Source organism: Staurois parvus, unplaced genomic scaffold, assembly GCF_062004578.1.
Source record: "Staurois parvus isolate SC_StPar_1 unplaced genomic scaffold, SC_StPar_1.0 ptg000154l, whole genome shotgun sequence".
Taxonomy (NCBI): domain Eukaryota; kingdom Metazoa; phylum Chordata; class Amphibia; order Anura; family Ranidae; genus Staurois; species Staurois parvus.
This window is the reverse complement of record NW_028317950.1, coordinates 14,268,042-14,293,433: the sequence shown is the minus strand read 5'-3', so window position 1 is coordinate 14,293,433 and position 25,392 is coordinate 14,268,042. Positions and strand designations below refer to the sequence as shown.

The following is a 25,392-nucleotide window of genomic DNA, read 5'->3' as shown; positions in this document are numbered from 1 at the left end:
GGCTCCTGCTCCTGTCAATGACAGCCAGTGAGCAGGGGGCAGGGCTGAGTCTGTGGAGACACAGAGCTGGCTTGGGTGTGAGCACATGCAAGTGTCCCTATAGCAAGCGGCTTGCTATGGGGGTACTTGATGGGGGTTAGGATCCAGGATCCCCAGTGGGGGACCCCAGATGAGGAGGATCGAAGCTGCTTTGTGCAAAACCATAGCACAGAGCAGGGTATAACATGTTTGTTTTTTTTGGGTATTTTTCAATAAAAAGTGATCCTTTAGAATCACTTTAAGAGAACTTCCAGACACACCTCTTTACTTGCCAATTAATTGCATAATAGCCATTGCAATACAGATAGGGTATCTTTTCCAATGGCTAAATAGAAATATATCCATGGTCATCTTGCAGATAAATGGCGTACCAGCTGTTCACACTCACACAGGCTATCACAAAGGTTTTGGCAGTGCCCAGCTTTGGCACAGCTATCAAAGTCAACAATGCGATTGGACCCAAAGAGGAAGTCCTGATATAAAGCAACAGTGGGGAGAGTGGCGTGCTTGGAGTTTGGGAGCGCTGCTGGGGGAGAAGCAATGGCGTTCTTGGGCTTTTTCTTGGCTTTTGCTGGCATTCTGGCCGCTGCTCAAGCTGCAACGGTAAGGCACTCATACTTTGTTGTCTTCCATGGAAGAAATATTTTGATTTCATCAACTGATTTTTGACTTATGCAAAATTATAGAGAGTATAGCTAGGTCCCCACTGCATGCTGTCATTCCATCTGCCAGCCCCTGCTGTATCCACTAGTGATGCTACAGGCACCACAGCATAAAGCAGGGGACAAGACATCTGTCACATCTGGAAGTGTATTCCAACAAACCAAAAATGACCTGTATATTATATTTCACATACCATATACAATACAATGGTATCAAAACTCTGACGCTGTCTCACCATGAAATACTTTATTTGAATCTCAAATAACATTAAAAACTGCGGTAACTTTATAAAATATACCCGTCGTCTCCCCTGTAAAATCAGGATAAATCTAATCCGTGTATCCATACTATCAGAATAACTACAATAAATAGTCCCATATGGCACATTTGCTTTAAATCGTTACTGCATAGACGTATGTCACTCCTCCATATATTACCATCTAATCCGAAATAATAGATTATTGATCCATTATTTTTTGATCTTTCCTGAAGTACAAATATATAGTCACCACGTCCTATGATAACATTCACTGAACATCCATAGATCACATGGTATGTATCCTTCAAATCCCTTAAAGAACTCCAGGTATGGCAATTTGTATGTAGTTACATTGGACCAGCTTGGAACAGTATAGGCATGTATGTGCCATACCTGTGGGATCCTCATGGAGGCTTGAAATAAGTGTAGCAGCCACCTATATTACATTACTTCCCCTAGCTTCCAGGTCCCTTGCCGAACAGCTGCCCTGCTGCTTACTGAACACAAGAGGTCGCTTGCTTGGCATGGGCCAAATTTGACCCATGTATGGCCAGTTTTATTCTTTGTTTAGATAGATAGATCGATACCGATGAAGAATAGCTGTTAATAAACCCTGTAATAAACTGGGAACATAGGCTGACATGAGTATCCTCCAATCTCTCAGTTGCCCCAGTATGGAGTAGTGTTCAGGTCTATCTGAGAACATGGAGTCTTGGCACTGGTCTGACCTACGTTTAGCATAAACAGTCTGTTGTGATGCTGCAGTCTTCACTAATAGTTTGTCCACTCCCAGCCAGTCTATCACCAAACCCAAAGGGCTCAATGAATGAACACCATGAGAGTACAGGGGATGCCTAAAATTTTCTTATGCTCTATGCTGAATAATTCTGGGTATTAAAATATACTATGCCAATGTTGCTAATTAAATCGCTTTTCTATTCCGACCTTACCCTTACAGCTTGGGGTGGTGCATACAGAAGGAGGATTCGTGGAAGGAACAACCAAGAAAATTGGTGTTATAAACCCAGTTTATCTCGATATTTTCAAGGGAATTCCATTTGCTGCTCCTACAAAAGTCCTAGAAAAGCCCGAGAAACGTCCAGGATGGTCCGGTAAGTCTCCCGTATAATGCAGCTAAAGGGCTCTAATCAGCCTCTAAATTATTGCATTTGTTATTTTATAAAGCCATTATAAAGGAAAGAGGTGGTGAAAAAAATAACTATTTTACCCCAACCTGCAGCCTGGGGTCTCATGCAGCCCTTTGGCACCTATTGTGCAGCCATTGGGGCACCTTCTGACAGAAGACTGTGTGTTTTCCTTATCTAGGTTCTTACTTATACATTAGTCAGTTTTTCGTTCAACCAGCGAGTTGAGCGAAAAAATTGACCCGATTCCCCCATCCATACACTTGATGTGGATGGGGGAATTCTCCCAACTGTGTCTTTGTATTCTGACAGTAAGGAGACTTCCCCGCCATCAGAATATATAGATCAGCACTTCAGTCTAGCCTGCAGCACTAATCAAGTGTTGAAAATCTGGCAGAACTGCTGAATAGAAGTCAGTCTGCAGATTGATTTCTGTTCAACTACATTGTCCACACATGGATCGAAATGCACCTGGTCCCTGCTGAACCGACCAAATTTCAATCCATGTATGGGCAGCTTTAGACTAGATATTCTTTAGACTTGGTTCTAGTAGTTAAAGATAAACTCCAGGAAACTTGGAAATTCCTTCTTGCAATCGGGCTGCACCTGCACAGCATGGGTTGATTGCTCATTTTGGTCTAGGGGACTTAGAAAAGTAGATGTATTTACCCAATCCTTATCTGGGTTGATCCCTTTAGTGTCTTCTCCCCCATACTCTGGCAGTCCAAAGTCATCTGACGACATCAAGACCAATGCAGAGTCCATAGCCCTGCCTTGGATGTGTTGACACCAAAGGAACGGCCACTCCTGGAGCACCATCTGCTGGGGATGTAACAGATTGGATAAGTAAAAGTGCTTTTAATGTCCCCTAGACTAATTGTACAGTTAACATTTTCAGTGTGAGCGTTTCCCCAATTTTGAAATCTTCCTGCAGTTGGGTGTTATTTTCTATGCTGTTCACCCCTTTCCTCTTTATGTTTTTTCCTTCTAATTTTATAAAACAAAAAAAAAAAGAAGCAGTGGAGGTAAACAAGAGATTTTTTTGTTGACATTTCGACAAAGTCCATCTTTCTCAAGGTGTGTGTGTACCATCAGTACACTTGTGCAGATTATAGTGTGTGTGTGTGTGTATATATGTGTATATATATATATATATATATATATATATATATATATGTATACATACACACACACACACAGTTGAAAGAAGAAGTATGTGAACCCCTTGGGATTACGTGGAGTTTTGCATGAATTGGGCATAAAATGTGCTCTGAACGTCAGATAAGTCACAACAATAGAAGAACACAGTCTGCTGAACATAATACTACACAAACATTAGATGTTGCCATGGTTTAATTGCACATAACATGTAAACATTCACAGTGCAGGGAGGAAAAAGTATGTGAAGCCCTAGCTTAATGACTTCTCCCAGAGCTAATTGGAGCCAGGAGTGAGCCAACCTTGACTCCAATCAGTGTGATGATATTGGATGTGTTGCTGACAGCTGTCCTGCCCTTAAAAAACACACCTGTTTTGGGTTTACTGGTTTCAAGAAGCACTGTCTGATGTTAACCATGCCTCACAGAAAAGAGCTCTCAGAAGACCTACGATCAAGAATTGTTGACTTGCATGAAGCTGGAAAGGGTTACAAAAGTATCTCCAAAAGCCTTGATGTTCATGTGTCCACGGTAAGACAGACTGTCTACAAATGGAGAAAGTTTAGCACGGTTGCTTCTCTCCCTAGGCGTGGTCGTCCTGTAAAAATGACTGCAAGAGCACAGCGCAGAATGCTGCATGAGGTAAAGAAGAATCCCAGAGTGTCAGCTAAAGACCTACAGAAATCTCTGGCACATGCTAACATTTTTGTTGAAACATCTACAATAAGGAAAACATTAAACAAGAATGGAGTACATGGGAGGACACCACGGAGGAAGCCATTGCTGTCCAAAAAGAATATTGCAGCACGTTTGAAGTTTGCAAAAGAGCACCTGGATGTTCCACAGCACTACTGGCAAAATATACTGTGGACAGATGAAACCAAGATTGAGTTGTTTGGGAAGAACACACAACACTATGTGTGGAGAAAAAAAGGCACAGCACACCAACATCAAAACCTCATCCCCACTGTAAAACATGGCGGAGGGAGCATCATGGTTTGGGGCTGCTTTGCTGCCTCAGGGCCTGGACGGATTGTTGTCATTGATGGGAAAATGAATTCCAGAGTTTATCAAGACATTTTGCAGGAAAACGTACAACCATCTGTCCGCCAACTGAAGCTTCGCAGAGGATGGGTGATGCAACAGGACAATGACCCATAGCATACAAGTAATTCAGCAAAACAATGGCTGCAACAGCACAGAATACGCCTTCTGGAGTGGCCCAGTCAGAATCCTGACCTCAACCCGATTGAAATGCTGTGGCATGACCTTAAGAGAGCGATTCACACCGGACATCCCAAGAATATTGCTACACTGAAACAGTTTTGTGAAGACGAGTGGTCCAAAATTACTCCAGATCGTTGTGCAGGTCTGATCTGCAACTACAGGAAACGTTTGGTTAAGGTTATTGCTGCCAAAGGAGGGTCAACCAGTTAAATCCAAAGGTTCACATACTTTTTCCTCCCTTCACTGTGAATGTTAACATGTTATGTGCAATTAAACCATGGCATCATCTAATGTTTGTGTAGTATTATGTTCAGCAGACTGTGTTCTTCTATTGTTGTGACTTAGATGACGTTCAGAGCACATTTTATGCCCAATTCATGCAAAACTCCACGTAATCCCAAGGGGTTCACATACTTTTTCTTGCAACTGTGTATGTGTGTGTGTATGTATGTATGTATGTGTATGTATGTATGTATGTGTATATATATATATATATATATATATATATATATATATATATATATATACAGTATATATATACTGCTCAAAATAAATTAAAGGAACACTTTGAAAACACATCAGATCTAAATGGGGAAAAATATAATGCTGGATATCTATACTGATATAGACTGGGTAATGTGTTAGGAATATAAGGATGCCCCATCGTTTGATGGAAATGAAAATGATCAACCTACAGAGGACTGAATTCAAAGACACCCTGAAAATTAAAGTAAAAAAATTGTACAGCAGGCCAGTCCATTTTGCGGAAATTTCATTGCAGCAACTCAAAATGGTTCTCAGTAGTTTGTATGGCCCACACGTGCTTGTATGCATGCCTGACAACATCAAGGCATGCTCCTAATGAGACGACGGATGGTGTCCTGGGGTATTTCCTCCCAGATCTGGACCAGGGCACCACTGAGCTCCTGGACAGTATGAGGTGCAACCTGGCAATATCAGATGGACTGAAACATGATATCCCAGAGGTGTTCTATTGGATTCCTTCCTCCTCCAGGAACTGCCTGCATACTCTCACCAAATGAGGCCAGGCATTGTCGTGCATCAGGAAGAACCCAGGACCCACTGCACCAGCTTAGGGTTTGAAAATGGGTCCAAGGATATCATCCCGATACCTAATGGCAGTCAGGGTGCCATTGCCTAGTCTGTAGAGGGCTGTGCGCCCCTCCATGGGTATGTCTCCCCAGACCATCACTGACCCACGACCAAAACGGCCATACTGAACAATGTTACAGGCAACATAACGTTCTCCATGGCTTCTCCAGACCCTTTCACGTCTGTCACGTGCTCAGGGTGAACCTGCTCTCATCTGTGAAAACCACATTGAGGGACCTGCCAATTCTGGTGTTCAATGGCAAATGCCAATCGACCTCTATGGTGCCAGGCAGTGATCACAGGGCCCAGTAGAGGACGTCGGGCCCTCAGACCACCCTCATGAAGTCTATTTCTGATTTTTGTTTTTGGTCAGAGACATTCACACCAGTGACCTGCTGGAGGTCATTTTGTAGGGCTCTGGCAGTGCTCATCCTGTTCCTCCTTGCACAAAGGAGCAGATATTGGTCCTGCTGATGGGTTAAGGACCTTCTACAGTCCTGTCCAGCTCTCCTAGAGTAACTTCCTGTCTCCTGGAATCTCCTCCATGCTCTTGAGACTGTGCTGGGAGACACAGCAAACCTTCTGGCAATGCCACGTATTGATGTGCCATCCTGGAGGAGTTGGACTGCCTGTGCAACCTCTGTAGGGTCCAGGTATCGCCTCATGCTAAGTAGTGACACTGACCCTAGCCAAATGCAAAACTAGTGAAAAGCAGTCATAAAAGATGAGTAGGGGAAAAAATGTAAGTGGCCTCCACCTGTAAAACCATTCCTGTTTTGGGGATCATCTCATTGTTGCCCATCTAGTGCACCTGTTGCTAATTTCATTAACACCAAAGCAGCTGAAACTGATTAACAACCCCCTCTGCTACTTAACTGACCAGATCAATATCCCAGGAGTTTAACTGACTGGATGCTATGCTCTGACTAAAATGTGTTCCTTTAATTTTTTTGAGCAGTTTGTATGTATGTGTGTATATATGTATGTATAAATATGTATATCTCAGTCACATGGCAATCCTTCTCTCTTGTTCTGTTTCCTGGGGTCCTTCCTTGGGTGACCACATCACTGATTACACAATGTAGAGGTAGAAGAGCTCACTGGTGTTGTGAGGAGATCAGTGCCCAAGATAACCGGCAGAGAAAAATGTCTGGTCTCCAGAAGAGAAAATTAGTAAGGAAGGATTCTTATCCTGTGGCAGGGGTTCAAACCTTGTGGCAGGATTTTCCTATCCTTCCCCTCTCTATCCAAAACAAGACATATATACCATCTACATCTGTTTATACTATAAGCTTTTACTATGTGTGCGTTTCCAATCATTTTTTATTAAAGCAGAACTAAATCTGCTGCAGGTCATAATAGGCAAATATGTGCAGTGAATACTTTTTTGGGGTTTTTACTTTCATTCAACTTTAAACTGGCGAGTGTTATGAGCACCTTTTGACATTAGCAATAAGATCTGTAAAATCAATAAAATCCTCACACTTTTCCCCTTGACCTCCATTAATTTGGCCTCTCCCCTTAGGCCTAGTCCTGTGTACTGATAATTAATCCTCTGTTCAGCCATTTTTCTGTCAGCGGTTGTGAGGTAATAGACTGGACGAGAATGAATAGCCTGCAGGAATATGGAATATATGTAGCGGCAGATGGAATTCTTGGAACACTCTGGTTTTTCAATTCTGAGGCTTACAAGATCGATTGTAATTTCACTGGAATACTAGTAGGGAAACCTTTTTTGGAAGGAGAAAGTTCTGGGTAGTTTACATTTTTATTTTTCATTTTAGTAAAAGAATCGAAAGAAATTACACTTTGGGTATTTAGCTTGAAACGTTGCACCTAAGAGCATAAGCAAAAATACTGACAAGTACAGTCCCCACTTAGGTGACTAAAAGATTTGCTGCATAGAGTTGTACATCAAAAAGAGAAATCTCAGAAATAGTATACTTTACTAAACAAAACTTCTCCCTATAGACTTACATTTCTCACTTTCTTCAGTTGCGACACCCTTTAAAAATATGCAAAATCTCAAGGCACCCCAGTCTAAAATGTGAAAAATGTAAATGTTACTTATCAGTGGGAAACCTGAACCTGAGACCATGCACACAACCACTTTGATATAATTAACTTCACATCAGAGCTTCCTCCATCACATCAGGATTCCCCATTCATATCAGAGGTGCCCCATCAGAGGTACCTCCATCATATAAGAATTCCCTGTCCACGTTAGAGGTCCCTCCATTACCTCAAAATTCCCTGTTCACATCAGTGGTCTGTACATCACATCAGAAGTGTCCCCCCCCCCCTCCATCACATCAGAGGTCCCCCCATCACATAAGAATTCCCCATCCACATCAGAGGTCCCTCCATCACATCAAACTTCTCTGTTCACATCAGCGTCCTCCCCATCACGTCAGAGGTCCCTCCATCACATCAAAATTCCCTGTTTACATCAGAGATCCCTCCATAATATCAAAATTCCCTGTTTACATCAGAGATCCCTCCATAAGATCAAAATTCCCTGTTTACATCAGAGGTCCCTCCATCACATCAAAATTCCCCGTTCACATAAGAGGTCCCTCCATCACATCAGAATTCCTAGTTTACATCAGAGGTCCCTCCATCACATCAAAATCCCCTGTTTACATCAGAGGGCTCCCATTATGTCAGAGCCACTCCTTCATGTAAGATTTCCCCCTTCACATCAGTCACTCCTTCAACGCAGAGGCTCCATCACATCAGAGTCACCCCTATACACCAAAGGCCCCTATACTTGAGTTCTCCAATCATATCAGAGTTCCTCCTATTACAGAGCACCCCCCCCCAACCCAGTCACACAAGCACCCCCATCGCAGATCTCCCCAGTCACAAAGTCCCATCTTCACATCAGAGCCCTACCTTTTGACTCCAGCAGCATAGGAAATGGGAGATGGAGGAGGTGGACTTCCGTCTTGAATGCTGGAGGTAGCTCTGCAAACGACCTGCCCTGCCCTGCATACCACCTGCCCTGGAAATTAACTTCACATCAGAGGTCCCTCCATCACATCAGAATTCCCCGTTCACATCAGAGGTGTCCCCATCACATCAGAGGTGTCCCCATCACATCAGAGGTCCTTCAATCACATGCAAATTCCCTGTTCACATCAGAGGTCCCTTCATCACATCAGAGGTCCCTCCATCACATCCAAATTCTCTGTTTACATTAAAGGTCTCCCATCATGTCAGAGTCGCTCCTTCATGTGAGATTTCCCCTTTTCCCTTCAGAGTCATTCCTTCAAGGCAGAGCCCCCCCCCCATCGCATCAGAGTCACCCCTATACATCAAAGGCCCCTATACTTGAGTTCCCTAATCGCATCAGAGTTGCTCCTATTACAGATCCCCTCCATCACACAGTCCCCCATCCCAGAGCCCCCCTCCCAGTCTCACAGGCGCACCCATCACAAAGCCCCCCTTACGTTTATATCCTACACAATGTCTATAACAAGAAAGAGGACGTATAGAAGTGAAGGCCTTATTATATCATATCTTTGTGACTGCATATCTATTTCTGTGACTTCAGTTGGGCTTTAGGGAGAGACAAGGTGACTGGCGTGGTTCAAGCCATAAAAAGCCTTGGTGTCACCTTGATTATTCCTTATGAGTACAATTTAAATATGAAAAGCAGTGGCCTGTAGACTTCTATTGTCATGGTAAGCTACGTTTGCTACATTTTTTGGAAAGTACTACAAATAATAGATTAGGATTTTTACCATTCAAAGCTCTATGGACCTGGGAAGCCATTGTTGCATAGGGAAACAGCTGTGAACCAGGAATCTCAGTCCTGTGAGTTTATCAATAAATGGTAGGATAACCTAATTTCTAGAGATGGTTTTTGAGCCCACATGGAATAAAAATATATTTAAAATATATGGGAGAGTATCTTGTAGAAGAGTCTGGTGCTAAGCCTATTATGCAATATACTGCCAATGCACACCTTCCTGAGCACAGCCTGGAGAACAGTAAGTGGGTGGGTGCTGTTGCAATTGCCGGTAGGTTGACTTGAATCGACATAAATAAGAACTTATGTCTCTAGCACACCCTTGATCAATAATATAATTTTAATCAATAGTCCAAATGTTTACTAAGTTCATATCCATAAGTACAGGTGCAATGTTTCAAGGTCATACAGAACCTCTTCTTTATGCCTGAGGACGTGGTCCTGCGTAGTCTCAAAACTTTCTACCTGCACTTTTATTTAATAAAAGTTGGACTATTGATTATGGAGCCGTGGTGTACCGAAGACATATGACCTTACTGGTGCAAAGCCAAGTCCAAAGCACAGAGAACATTTTACATGACCACCAAGTTTGTGGCCCATCACCAATTTTTTGAGCATCCTCCTAATTGCTGCCTCATTTTGAATGGACTGCCTAATGCATTACATCCCCATACTCAAAAACTAGTGCCTTTATGGGTTGAATGAGTTCTCTGAGGTTTTGAACCTGAACTCCAGCAATTAATAGCTAAGAAACATACAGTACATATGAACTGATTTACCTGCCCAAAGATTTGTAATTCAATGCAGCCAGTCTTGTGGCCCAGGTACCCCCAGGCAGAAAAACCAGATCAGTGAACACTATTTCATGCACAGCAATTAAGCAAGAGAGTTTTGGTCAGTGACCTGTTTTACAGTTCTGGAAAATGATGGGGCATCCCCATATTATTAAGGTCATTACTCATTCTACTCTCTCATCCTGTAAGCAAGCCTCTAGTATTAGTATGATAGCATTGTGATACTGGGCTGGCATATTTGAATGCCAGAGAGCAGGGTGGAGCATGGAGGACAAGTAGAGATCCTCTGCAGGTTCAATAACACCTTAGCGGCAGTGTACCTATCATCCAATAAGAGTCTTTTCTCACAGGAGCTCTACTTTAGCTAGAGACATGAATGGAAGGGAAAGGAGGCCAGGTTTGTATTCCTGACATTTGAGAAAGTCAAGATTTGCTTACAACTTGCTAGCCTGATTTGTCATTTTTGCAAGTTTCAGAAGAAAGTAAGAAAGCAGTGGTAAGCAGATACATTGTTCTATGACACTATGACATTATTGTTAATAATTCTGTATTGCATGGAGCAGTGCAATCCAGTATACCTTAGGTTCTTCCCAGGGGCAGACTGACCATTTGGAAACTCGGGCACTGCCCGAGGGCCCGGGGTCAGTAGGGGGCCCCATGAGATGCCCCTGGTGCCTTTTTCATAGGCTTTTTTTGAGTTTGGGCAAGGACACAGGGGCCCCATGATCCCCTATTGCCCGGGGGGCCCCATGAGTTGTCAGTCCGCCCCTGGTTCTTATTTAGTCCTCATGCACACTGGACATTTTTACAGCTGCTGTTTTTGGCTTTTGATGTTTTTTTCTACAGCCAGTAAACCCCCCAGCATGTTAACCTATGTGTCCATACACACATAGACTGTAATCGTTTTTTGTCAGAGGCGTTTTTTGGCTGGAAAAAAACCCAGGACAAGTGGGTTTCTAGAGGAGAGTTCTAGCTGTAAAAACGCTCTAACGTGGTAAAACACTGCCAACCGGCGTTTTTGGATTTTTTTTTTTACCAAAAAAAATGTTTTTTTGGTAAAAAAAACCCCCTAAAAATGACGCAAACGCTAATGCAAAACCGTTGAAAAACGTACGTTTTTAACGTGACTTTACACAGCTAATGTTACCAGCGTTATTAAAACACCCCGTGTGCATGGAGCCTTATAGCAGAGAATGGGTACCGCTATCTGCTAGACAACACATTACTTCACATTCCGTCTGCATTTTGCATTTTATTCATAAAGTACAGACTGCGTTGTAGAGCCTGGGGTGTTCAATGGAATTCTCTTTGCTAAAAGAATAACTCCAGGATAGGCAAAAAAAAAGCACCCACTAGTATAACCCCCTACAAACACTAAACAGTTGACATTTTGAAAATCCTTACTATTTGGGAAACAAGTCTATTTGAATTTTCATGACCTCAACTCTGTAATTCAAAAGATAACAGTATCTGCTCTGCCGAGGAGGAGGAGTAACAGCAAAGATTACATCATATCCTCTCCTCTCTCTCTCTGCAGTAAAAGGAAACTACAGATACCATCAACCACAGGGAATTGTAGTAAATGTGGGCGGGTACACTAGGCCTGTACATGCTGAATGTGTCTGAAAGTCTCAGTCCCCCCAACACTGCAAGTGTGACTGAATTACATCACTGCTTCCTGGAGAAAAGTTCATAAGGGATGTGCCAAGACCAGTGGCTGGGGGAATAGGAGGCATAGCAGCCACTGGTCTTACAAACAATTTAGAAAAAAAACACACAAACCACTTGTAGCACATTGCAATGTCCAGTTCCCTCAGGGTCAATAGGGGAGTAATGTTCCAGTAAACAGGGATTCTGCAGCTTGCTAGAAGATCTGGGATGATCCAAGAAGCTCAAAGACAACAAGGAGAAAGCAGCATGGGATCCTCGTTAAAATAGTACATTTATTCCATGAAAACAATATAGCATACTTAATGTACAAATCTTGACAATCCACATCAGTAAAGGTGAGGACACTGCAGGGCTGTCAGTGAAGCGGAGAATTTCAGAAACCGCAAGGCTGTGTAGGACGCTATCTAGCCAGCTCTGGAGAGATTGACCATGACAGCTGTCAAATATGACTGCCAATAGAATCCTGCATTGAATCAACCGCCTCGTGGTCTGCCTGGGGGGGGGGGGGGGGAGGTAGTACTAGGGGGTGGTGATGCCTTCCATAGGCCATTCCTCCTTCCTCAAAGACCCTTGATAAAGTGTTACTTACTTCAGCAGAGAAAAATCAGGTCTCTTGCCCTGCCAGACAGGGCTTTGCTTTGTGGTGGAGCTGTATAAATCTAAGGACTGGATAAATAGAAATTCTTTGGAAGGTAAAACGGTTCCCATATATATATTTTTATATATATATATATATATATATATATATATATATATATATATATATATATATATATATATACACACAGTGGGGCAAAAAAGTATTTAGTCAGCCACCAATTGTGCAAGTTCTCCCACTTAAAAAGATGAGAGAGGCCTGTAATTGGCATCATAGGTAGACCTCAACTATGAGAGACAAAATGAGAAAAAAAATCCAGACAATCACATTGGCTGATTTGGAAAGAATTTATTTGCAAATTACGGTGGAAAATAAGTATTTGGTCAATATCAAAAGTTCATCTCAATACTTTGTTATATATCCTTTGTTGGCAATGACAGAGGTCAAATGTTTCCTGTAAGTCTTCACAAGGCAACACGGACTTTCAACTCCCTCCAAAGGTTTTCTATGGGGTTAAGATCTGGAGACTGGCTAGGCCACTCCAGGACCTTGAAATGCTTCTTACGAAGCCACTCCTTCGTTGCCCGGGCAGTATGTTTGGGATCATTGTCATGTTGGAAGACCCAGCCACGTTTCATCTTCAATACCCTTGCTGATGGAAGGAGGTTTGCACTCAAAATCTCACGATACATGACCCCATTCATTCTGTCCTGTACATGGATCAGTCGTCCTGGTCCCTTTATGGAGAAACAGCCCCAAAGCATGATGTTGCCACCCCCATGCTTCACAGTAGGTATGGTGTTCTTTGGATGCAACTCAGCATTCTCTCTCCTCCAAACACGACGAGTTGTGTTTCTACCAAACAGTTCTATTTTGGTTTCATCTGACCATATGACATTCTCCCAATCCTCTTCTGGATCATCCAAATGCTCTCTAGCAAACTTCAGACGGGCCCAGACATGTACTGGTTTAAGCAGGGGGACACGTCTGGCACTGCAGGATCTGAGTCCCTGGCGGCGTAGTGTGTTACTGATGGTAGCCTTTGTTACGTTGGTCCCAGCTCTCTGCAGGTCATTCACTAGGTCCCCCCGTGTGGTCCTGGGATTTTTGCTCACCGTTCTTGTGATCATTTTGACCCCACGGGGTGAGATCTTGCGTGGAGCCCCAGATCGAGGGAGATTATCAGTGGTCTTGTATGTCTTCCATTTTCTAATTATTGCTCCCACAGTTGATTTGTTCACACCAAGCTGCTTGCCTATTCCAGATTCAGTCTTCCCAGCCTGGCGCAGGTCTAAAATTTTTTTTCTGGTGTCCTTCGACAGCTCTTTGGTCTTCACCATAGTGGAGTTTGGAGTGTGACTGTTTGAGGTTGTGGACAGGTGTCTTTTATACTGATAACAGGTTCAAACAGGTGCCATTGATACAGGTAATGAGTGTAGGACAGAGGAGCCTCTTAAAGAAGAAGGTACAGGTCTGTGAGAGCCAGAAATCTTGCTTGTTTGTAGGTGACCAAATACTTATTTTCCACCATAATTTGCAAATAAATTCTTTCCAAATCAGCCAATGTGATTGTCTGGATTTGTTTTCTCATTTTCTCTCATAGTTGAGGTCTACCTATGATGCCAATTACAGGCCTCTCTCATCTTTTTAAGTGGGAGAACTTGCACAATTGGTGGCTGACTAAATACTTTTTTGCCCCACTGTATATTACCTGTGTATTTAGTTTGTTAGCCTGGAGTTCAGTTTTATCACAACAGAGATCACTCTATGATTGAAAGGAGGTGCTATTTGCATGAATTTGACAGGTCACATGACTCTCCATCTCCTGACACTTTTTTCTCCCCATCGAATCTAGAAGTGAGCAGAGCTAAAAGCCTACTTGTGAAATACATCACTGTATTTTTTTACTAGAAGGTGAGATGTGTCCAAAGCCCCATACCCTAACAGTAAGTGAGGCACTGTGAGTTTATTTGCAGTATGGACTTCCCCTTTAAATCCCAGGTAATCTGGACAACTGTATACAACAGCTGTAACATCAAAGTCTATTTTCAGAATCATTTTTTTTTTAACTGCATTTCATGATTTTTCTGCAGGTACCCTGAAAGCTACGGAATACAAAAAACGTTGTATTCAACCAACTCTGCTCCAGACAGATACAATTGGAGATATGGACTGTCTCTACCTGAATATCTGGGTCCCTCAGTCTCGTAAAGCAGGTCAGTAAACACAACACAGAGGTGCTACAGTATATATAACATCATCTTCAATTCGGAAGGTTATATCCACTGTTGTTTGACATTTAAACTATTGTAACTTCAATACTTTTATTTAATAACTGGCAGTAGTGATGAGCAAATTGGTTTGCAAATTAAGTGTATCGTCTAGTATTTTTTTAATTCACTTCAGTATCTATGAATGCAGTTATAACCAATCTGCATTCAATTCAATACAGTTCGTAAGTTACATTTGGCGTGATTATTGGATTTTGTGATCCTATCCGGTTCAGAGATACAGTATCTGTATGTAGATATTTAGGTGAATTAACAATAAGCAAATTAAGTGTTACTAAACCCACAACAGTAAAATCAGTCTGTATATGCAGTAAAGCATGCTTGTTATACTCACTGTGGAACCTAAGGAGTTAATCCTCTGCATTGTGTAAAAAGGCTGTTTGATTCTTTCTTCTCTGTTCCTCCCCTTTTTCAAGCGACCACCACTTATCTCCAGACTGAACTGAAGGCATGCACATGCTCAGTTTGGTGTGTATTGCTAGAGAGGTTTTTTTTTTTTCATGGGAGAGTGCATGTGATCAGCACAGGGCCAATGAGCACTGTCCAGACAAAGATAAGGGGATCTGTATCCTCCTAGAGTTGAAAGAAAACTCCTCCTACAAGCTTTAGCTAGTGTTGGGCTGGACACTGATAGAAGTCACAAGACTGCTGTAACTTCTGATGAGAAATTTACAGGTAATATTTACTAAAGTGATTGCACTTCCATGTTCTGTGTACTATGGGAGACCAGATATAGTGGATGCAGGGTCCTGGGTTTAGTAATACTTTAAGGGCTCTCACACATCAAAAACACCATGTTTTTAGGCATTCGGGCATTTTTTTACTAATCTGAATGCAGTCTATTATTTTCAATGGGCCCGTACTCCCGTGTGCATAAATATCAGTAAACTGGTGGTGCGTTTAGATCAGTAAAAAAAAAAAAAAAACGTTTTTAAGCACATATGCACTACAGTGCATCCAGAAAGTATTCACAGCGCTTAACTTTTGCCACACTTTATGTTACAGCCTTATTCCAAAATGGATTAACTTCATTTTTTTCCTCAACATTCTACAAACAATACCCCATAATGATAATGTGAAAGAAGTTAATTTTGAAATCTTTGCAATTTATTAAAAATAAAAAACCATGTACATAAGTATTCACAGCCTTTGCTCAATACTTTGTTGAAGTATCTTTAGCACCAATTACAGCCTCTAGTTGTTTTGATTATGATGCTACAAGCTTGGCACACCTATTTTTCGGCAATTTCTCCAATTCTTTACATTACCTCTCAAGCTCCATCAGGTTAGATGGGGAGCATCGGTGCACAGCCATTTTCAGATCTCTCCAGAGATGTTCAATCGTGTTCAAGTCTGGGCTCTGGCTGGGCCACTCCAGGACATTCACAGAATTGTCCCGTAGCCACTCCTTTGTTATGTGGGCTGTGTGCTTAGGATCGTTGTCCTGTTGAAAGATGCACCGTCGCCCCAGTTTAAGGTCCAGAGCGCTCTGGAACAGGTTTTCATCAAGGATGTCCCTGTACATTGCTGCATTCATCTTTCCTTTGATCCTGACTAGTCTCCCAGTTGCTGCCACTGAAAAACATCCCCACAGCATGATGCTGCCACCACCATGCTTCACTGTAGGGATGGTATTGGCCAGGTGGTAAGCGGTGCCTGGTTTTCTCCAAACATGATTCTTGGCATTCAGGCCAAAGAGTTCAATCCTTGTATCATAGGACCAGAGAGTTTTGTTTCCCATGGTCTGAGAGTCCCTCAGGTGCCTTTTGGCAAACTCCAGGTGGGCTGCCATTTGCCTTTAAATGAGGAGTGGCTTCTGTCTGACCACTCTGCCATGCAGGCCTGATTGGTGGAGTGATGCGGAGATGGTAGATCTTCTGGAAGGTTCTCCTCTCTCCACAGAGAAATGCTGGAACTCTTTCAGAGTTACCATCAGGTGCTTGGTTACCTCCCTGGATAAGGCCCTTCTCCCTCGCTCATTTTGGCTGGGCGGCCCACTCTAGGAAGATTCCTGGTGGCTCCAACTTCTTCCATTTCCGGATGATGGAGGCCACTGTGCTCATTGGGACCTTCAAAGCTGCAGAAATTTTTCTGTATCCTTCCCCAGATCTGTTCCTTGATACAATCCTGTCTTGGAGGTCCACGGACAATTCCTTGGACTTCATGGCTTGGTTTGTGCTCTGACATGCACTGTTAGCTGTGGGATCTTATATAAACAGGTTTATGCCTTTCCTAATCATGTCCAATCAACTGCATTTCCCACAGGTGGACTCCAATCAAGTTGTGGAAACATCCCAAGGATGATCTGTGGGAACAGGATGCACCAGAGCTCAATTTTGAGTGTCGTGGCAAAGGCTGTGAATACTTATGTACAACTTCTTTCACGTTGTCATTATGGGGTATTGTTTGTAGAATGTTGAGGAAAAAAATGAATTTAATCCATTTTGGAATAAGGCCTTAACATAACAAAATGTGGCAAAAGTTAAGCGCTGTGAATACTTTCTGGATGCACTGTATACTCTTTTTTTTTTTACAGGGAGAAACTTTCTGGCAGGAAGATCCAGTGTTCATGCATCACTGTCGTATGCAAGGACCCTAGAGATTATCTTAAATCAATCATCACTGGACTACAGCTGCTCTAGCCTATGTTCTTGTGCTGTATGTATTTTAGTGTGGAGTTTTTTCAAATGTCCTGCCTATTGAACAGGGGCGGACTGACAACTCATGGGGCCCCTGGGCAATAGGGGATCATGGGGCCCCTGTGTCCTTGCCCAAACTCAAAAAAGCCTATGAAAAAGGTACCAGGGGCATCTCATGGGGCCCCCTACTGACCCCGGGCCTTCGGGCAGTGCCTGAGTTTCCAAATGGTCAGTCCGCCCCTGCTATTGAAGCATCCAAAGCACATCTTCTTTATTGATAAATGGTGCATTTAAAGTACATGGAAAACACACAGGGCCAGAGTTCCTTATAATCAAGGTAGGCTGAAGCCTAGGGCGGTTGGGTTGCCAGGGACAGCACGCAGCCATCCACATATCATACCACTATCTTTAATACATTTCTTCATATATAGAAAAGATTGGCAAAAAGCAAAGATTTCCAAATTGAGATACTTACCAGGGATAAAAACTATATAAAAGCTGCATCAAATAAAATCAAGTACAAAATTATACAATTATATTTTAAAGACTGCACATAATTACCAGAAAACATTTAAACCATGTAAATTTGCTGATCCTGTATGGCATACATGGGAATTCATAATTTGCATATGCAAAAAAAAATAAATTATCAAACAGCATCACCTTACAACATGATCAGTATTGCTTAATTACAAAGTACTCGTCTTCAGATCTGAATCCTCTTAGCTTTATCCATAACACAACAACTAAAATGACTAATACCAACTGGGTGAGCAAACCTGCTCATAAATCCATTTTTTATATGTCCTAAAGTTTTGCTGGGGCTCAAAATGTACAAGATAGATAATTTTTAATGCATATCACTTCGACTTTAATACTTTTGTACAGGGCTTTTTTTCCCCCCAGAAAATAGGTGAGGGAACTCAATCATGACCCCCCAAAACCCCCCTCCATCCCAAACACACACACTTCAAACTGTATCAAATAGTGGGTTTGGTCAATTTCACTAACAGCAGGAGGGTCTTAAAGGGGCATGAAATACCAGGAGTGCATTGGTTGCACAGTGCAGTCTTGAGGGTGTTACAGGGGTGTTCAGGGGTGGGCTGCATACAAAGTGCAGAGTTCAGGGGTGGGCTGCATACAGAGTGCAGAGTTCAGGGGTGGGCTGCATACAGAGTGCAACCTTCTTCCACAGGTGCTTACCTCTGTATCTTCCATCCACATCTCACTTTCACCCCTCTTAAGCTCTGTCCTCTGCAGGAGCCCCCCCCCCCTTCTCCCCCCATCTTCTCCCCCCCCCTCCTTAAAAGCTCCACCATCTTCCACATGTCTTACTTTTGTTGCTATATTAAGCTGAAGCACCCAGCTGGCCCTAGTACCTCTGCTGCACACTGTAGGTGGTTCCGCCTCCTTCACTTGCATGGAGATCATCCAGTGGGGTGTCAGCATCCACACTGTACCCCGGATACCTGCATTTCCCTTGCCCCCATCCTACACTCAATGGGAGCCGCTCAGGAGAACAGATGTGTGGGAGACATGTGCTGTCACTTGTAAACACAGAAGCTGGAATTCTGTGTTTAAAAGTGATAGTGGTGAGCAGGGAGCAGAAGGCCTAAGCTAGAAGTGGTGGAACTGAGTTCCACCAAGTTCCAGCTGGAAAAAAGCCCTGCTTTTGTATTATAATGATATGTTGAAAATATTTAAAATGGATTCATTAGGAATTTATTTTTTCCCCACAGAACCCTTAATTTTGCTTGGTGGCTAACCACTTTAAAATAAAAAATCTAATAAATATATGTAATCATTATCTAAATTTTGCATTTTTAGCTCTATTGTATTATGGTACTGGTAATTTTATGTATCATGACTGACATTTATAGAACAATTAAGAACTGTGAAACATGTAGCATCCTCTTAGATAGGTGCTATGTTAGGTAAATTTAGTTCTTGGCTCTCCTGTAATCAGTTGAGCTGCATGTAATTATTTGGTCTGTTCTGTGTTTCACTGGCTGCAGGATTGACTGCTTCCCCCTGTTTTCTGGAGGGTTCTGGAAGAAAGTGGGCTGGGAGAGTCAAATGAGCAGTTGAATATTTATGGAATCCCAGCCAATTCCTAAGGGAGAGGTGCCCAGATGGTGGCTGGAAGGGAGCATAAATAGTCTGGTGGGGTTCTTGTCCAGGAGAAAGAGATTCTGCTGAACTTTGCTGGAGCTGACTGAGGAACTTCTTTTTGGGAATCTGGTCTGAAGTCTTGGAAAGAGAAGTGCCTGGAAGATATTGGAAGCAGGCATCCAACTATCCAAGGACATTCATGAGTACAGACCAGTGTGAGGATATCCCAACATCCCAATGACTGTGTGCTACTGTTATCCCTCTTGCATTAGTGTCAGCATTACTTAAGGGGTTCATGGTGCCCCAATGTGGCTCAGCCATTTGTCTGCTGCTGCAAGGACTGTGCTCAAATTCTTTAGGAGGAAGATTCCTGTGCTAAAGTTACTTCTTAACCTTGCTGGAGTATCGCTCAGTTACCTTGCACCCATCCAATTTAAAGTTTTGCAATAAAAGATCAAAAAGAGTACCCCTAGACTGATTATTGAGCTGGAAGAGTTACTGTGCCAGTGTACCTGGCTGCTAGTGCACCTACTAGGAAAGCACCTCAGGACCTCAACAGCGGGCTCTTTAGGGGGTGAGCGCTATAAACATATACATAGTTATTGTCAGTATAAGGCTCGCATCACTAATGGTGAATTTATAGGTTACATTGTTAATTATTCCCCTCATTTGTTTCCAGTAATGGTGGAATGCACTTCATTACGCAGGTAAAGCATAGGCATCAGCTGGCTGAAACTGATGTTTTTGTCTGGATTGGAAACCCATGACAGGCAGAGCTATAACATTAGTAATCAAGTCAATACAGGTTATGCAACGCTCCCTCTGAGGAAGTTTTGATGCAGAGGAAACACATTAGGGAACATGTGGCATGACGCTGGCATTTCTGTATGGCACCCGACTACTGATACTTTACCAGTATTGATTACATGGAGCAATATGATGCATATTCACATGCATGCCATATAGGAGCAGCATTTTTAAGTAGTTTCAGGTGTTTAAAGTACCTCTTTTGCATATTTTAACATTAAAACTATATATTTTTAATCATGATTGTTATTCCTGGTTAATAAGCTGTATTTCCATTTGGGAATTTAGCTTTTTGCAGTAGTTGATAGGTGTAGTTTAATTTCCTTCAAGAATTATAAAAGCTGTTATTTGGAATACTGGGACACTTTCCCCCCTTTTCTATTACTATAATAAAAACTTCCACACTGCAGCCTTGACTGCCAGTGCCATCCACTTGGGTCCTCATTGTTCCTGCCCAGTCCTGCTTGTGCTTTTTGCTGGTGCAGTGGTGTACTGTGTACTTACAGTTTTCCCACTGTGGCTCTGTACACCAAGCTTGCAGAATAGGGTGACAGTATGCCTCGCTCTTCTAGCTGTATGTTCTTGGCATTACTGACATAGTATGGGCAAATGATTTCCTTCAGCTTTTCTACCTCCAACCTTGGTGTGCCCTTTTGTGGGGTGGGGGGGGGGGCTCAGACATTTGCTCTTGTTGGGGTAATACAATAGTAAATATCACAGTGAAAATCCTGTTGCTGGAGGCAACTCACCAGCTTCCTATACAGGGCAGGAAAGTATGACCCCCAACTTTTTTTTTTTTTATGTTGCCCATTCCTTGCTGGTCAGATAAGAAAGGTTGCTACTTTCTCCCTGGCTGGATGAAGAAGACTTCACTCCTATACTGCCTTGATGTGAAAGCAGTGACTCCTTTCCTGGCTGGATGTGCAAGGCATCACTACCTCCTTGGCTGGATGAGTAAGCTGTTACTCCCTTGCTGGCTGAATAACCAAAGTGTTATAGCCTTTCTTTTGTTGGCTGGATAAGTGAGTCGTCATCCCTATACTAGTGAGAGAGATTCTGCTGCATTTTCATCAGCAAAGGAACAAATCCTTATATATAGTCAGCAAGTGGTGGAAAGGGAATGACATTGCATTCACATGCCAACAAAGAAGTGAAACCTTTCTCGACTAGCTAGAATGAGAGCTACATCATGCAAACAGATAATAGCTTTTCTGCCCTTTGCAGTGATACTGTTGCTGTTGAGTTGTCACCAGTGACAGGAACTCAAGTGTACCATGGCCTGTTGGGAAAAAAAAAGAATACCCAATCAGGTGCAAGGAAAATAAAAACAAAAACCAGCATTTTTTTCCATCATCCAATCACTTTTATGTGTATGAATGATGGAAATCAGCAGAGCTGCATCATATTCACTAAGCTCTGGGGAAAATGAGTGTAACTGCACTTCTAAAGTACAGTTTATTTGCCTTTAGGAAATCAACCCCACTGAATAGCAAACGTACAGTATAGTAGCCTCATTGTTTATCTTTTTCAATGTCTATGGTGTTATATACTGTATATTTTTTGTTTTGTTTGTGCATCATTTAGTTTTAATGCAGAAAAGCGAAAATCGTGAAAAACACACGAAAATGACTCTGATATTTTATGGGCAACCCTGCATCGAAAGCTACTTAATAGCCATTTCATCTCTCTTTAATGCTCTTTGTTTCCTGTCCAGTGTCTACAAATCTCCCTGTTATGGTCTGGATTTATGGTGGAGGGTTTCTGCTTGGAGGAGGACAAGGAGCTAGTTTTCTTGACAATTACCTGTATGATGGAGAAGAGCTGGCAGTCCGAGGCAATGTTATTGTGGTGACCTTGAACTATCGCGTGGGTCCACTAGGATTTCTGAGCACAGGGGATGAGAATGCTCCAGGTAATCATTTTCATTAATTAAAGAGAAAATCTAGGCAAAAGGTCTTGTAGTTTAAATAATGACCTGTTGTGTCCTCAAGCCAGAAAGTGAGCAGAACCCCCTCCAAGAAAAAGACAGATAGAAACATTTCAGTAGAGTAATGAGGTTAGAACCTCTGTTTGAAGAGTTTTTCTTGTTTATGTTATTGCTGTGTCATGGGGACAGAAAGTGATAACAAAATTCACACAGATAGCAATAAGGTGCTCTTAGTCATTCTGTACCATATTTACACCTATTTTATATTTTTTACTAATTGTGAAAATAAGTGAGCTGCCTGGTCTTCTGCCATTCTACGACTAAGCTATATTGCAGAGTGAAATGCTTTAGTGGAGGAGCCTAAGTTAGCAGACCCTTGACTTTGTGTCAATAAGTACACTTGATTGAGACTTGTATTCTCATATGGTGGATATAGTAAGACAGCATCCAGGGGAGGGTGAAATTCGGTATTTGGCATGGCTATCTATATTTTTATTTAATTATACTATAGACAGCCTTATTTGCCATGGATGGATTTGTCTCTCAGCTAAAAATTGTACCAAATGAACAAGTCATTAGAAACTCCACTCACAATTGTGGTTTTTGCAATTTATAATAATCGTATAATATACTCTTAATATATTATTTTTTCTCTTGAGGACTTCAGTGGCAACAAAACTCCACCAAAATTCCCAGCTCTGCCCATTCGACACAGCAGTCACAAAAGCCAAATGATTCAGTTCTTGAAAAACTAACATTGCATTGTTCATGTATCTTCTGAAGTGTAAAATGAGACAGAAAATGCGATATAGCTCTCATACTGAATACATGTACCCAAGTTACAGATGTACTTTCATGGTGAAAGTTATTAGATTCTCTGAAAAGTGATGCATGTAATGGCTATTTTTATGGAAAGCAATTCATTTAATGGGGTACCCTACACATTGCTTTGCCTAAACGCTGTGTTGTTCCTCAATAGGAAACTATGGTCTGTGGGATCAGCATTTCGCCATTGCATGGGTGAAGAGGAACATTGTGGCCTTTGGAGGTGACCCCGACAACATCACCATTTTTGGAGAGTCAGCTGGAGCCGCCAGTGTCTCTTTACAGGTAACTGAGGGCCTGTGTCAGTGAGCTTTGGGCTTGTGTCAATAGCATTAGTTTGACATTATTTTGAGGCTCTTCTGAGATTATTCAGAAATCATTCATGGGTGCTTTTGACCTGCTTTAAGCGGGTTTTACATTCCCATAGACTTGCATGGAAATGCAAAACCCATCTGACAACCCAACGAACAACAGTCCATTGAAGCAGGCCCTAACTTATACATACAACCATTCTAAATGCATTTTTTCTGAAAAATGAGCACCTCATGTCCATAGGTACCACTTCAAGACCGCAATACATATAGACTATATTACCAAAAATATTGGTCGGCCTGTTTTTACACGCAAATTAATTTTAATGGCATCCCAGTCTTAGTCCGTAGGGCTCAATATTGAGTTGGCCCACCCTTTGCAGCAATAACCGCTTCAACTCTTCTAGGAAGGCTGTCCACAAGGTTTAGGTGTGTGTCTGTGAGAATGGTTGACCATTCTTCCAGAAGTGTATTTGTGAGGTCAGGCACTGATGTCAGACGAGAAGGCCTGGCTCGCAGTCTCTGCTTTAATTCATTCCAAAGGTGTTCTATCGGGTTGAGGTCAGGACTCTGTGCAGGCCAGTCAAGTTCCTCCACCCCAAACTCACTCATCTATGTCTTTACCTTGCTTTTTTCTCTGGTGCACAGTCATGTTGGAACAGGAAGGGGCCATCCCCAAACTGTTTCCACAAAGTTGGGAGCATGAAATTGACAAAATGTCTTGGTATGCTGACGCCTTAACTAAGGGGCCAAACCCAACCCCTGAAAAACAACCCCACACCATAATCCCTCCTCCACCAAACATTAAACTTGGCACAATACAGTCAGGTGAGTACCGTTCTCTTGGCAACCACCAAACCCAGACATGTCCATCGGATTGCCAGACAGAGAAGCGTGGTTTGTCACTTCAGAGAACATGTCTCTATTGCTGTAGAGTCCAGTGGCAGCGTGCTTTACACCACTGCATCTGAAGTTTTGCATTGCACTTGGTGATGTAAGGCTTGGATGCAGCTGCTCGGCCATGGAAACCCATTCCATGAAGCTCTCTATACACTGTTGTGCTAATATGAAGGCCACAAGAAGTTTGGAGGTCTTTACCTATTGATTCTGCAGACAGTTGATGACTTCGGCGCACTGTGTGCTTCAGCATGTGCTGACCCCGCTCTGTCATTTTACATGGCCTACCACTTTGTAGCTGAGTTGGTATTGTTACCAGTTGCTTTCACTTTGTTATAATACCACTAACAGTTGACTGTCAAATATTTAGCAGCAAGGGAGTTTCATAGATGGACTTATTGCACATGTGGCAACCTATCACTGTACCACGCTTGAATTCACTGAGCTCCTGAGAGCGACCCATTCTTTCACAAATGTTTGTAGAAGCAGTTTGCATGCCTAGGTGCTTGATTGTATACACCTGTGGCCCTGGAGGTGATTGGAACACCTGAATCCAATTATTTGGAGAGACGTCGCAATACTTTGGGCAATATAGTGTATATACGCAGCGTTCGTGAATTGGCATACTGGGGTTACAGCTGATTAGCCGATGGATCACTTTTGGAAGCAGTAGGAGGGGTTGCCCCCTCTCCTGCTGGTTTCTGGTGGTTTTCAGGCTTACCTGCCAGCCCGGGAACTGATACAGCAGTTGGATACAGAGATTAGCTGAGGAAAGATGGCCTCCGCTAATCTTTATGACCTGTAAGACTGATTCTGGCTGAATGTAGGAAAGCATTAGATCAATGTTTTTTGTTTTTGTTTTTTTTTATCTAATGCTTTCTTTCCATATCTCTCCATAAAGAGGACCTGTGATGGTATATTGTTATCGCAAGAGATTTGTTTTGATGGCAAAAAAAGTGATACAAAAAAAATTTAAAGGGAGAGTGTAAAAATATAAGTCATAAAATAAATAAAGACAAAAAAAAATGTAAAGCACCCAGTTTTATTGCGCGCAGTGGCGAACACATAGGTCATGCTCACATATAAAAACAGTGGTCGCACCACACATGTGAGGTATTGCCCCAAACGTTATAGCAAGAGCAATAATTCTAGCACTAGACTTT

The 25,392-nt window shown here is 42.4% G+C and overlaps 1 protein-coding gene across 1 annotated transcript in view; it reads left to right on the top strand.

The window, feature by feature from the left end:
* Nucleotides 1-499: 499 nt before the first annotated feature.
* LOC149463539 (bile salt-activated lipase-like) overlaps nt 500-25,392 on the top strand; it is a 52,803-nt gene continuing 27,910 nt past the window's right edge. The window contains exons 1-5 of the mRNA XM_089675355.1: nt 500-642; nt 1,920-2,073; nt 14,514-14,636; nt 21,984-22,181; nt 23,176-23,306. Of these exons, the coding sequence (XP_089531481.1) occupies nt 580-642; nt 1,920-2,073; nt 14,514-14,636; nt 21,984-22,181; nt 23,176-23,306 (669 nt within the window). The 5' untranslated portion in view covers nt 500-579. The remainder of the gene's footprint in view (nt 643-1,919; nt 2,074-14,513; nt 14,637-21,983; nt 22,182-23,175; nt 23,307-25,392) is intronic.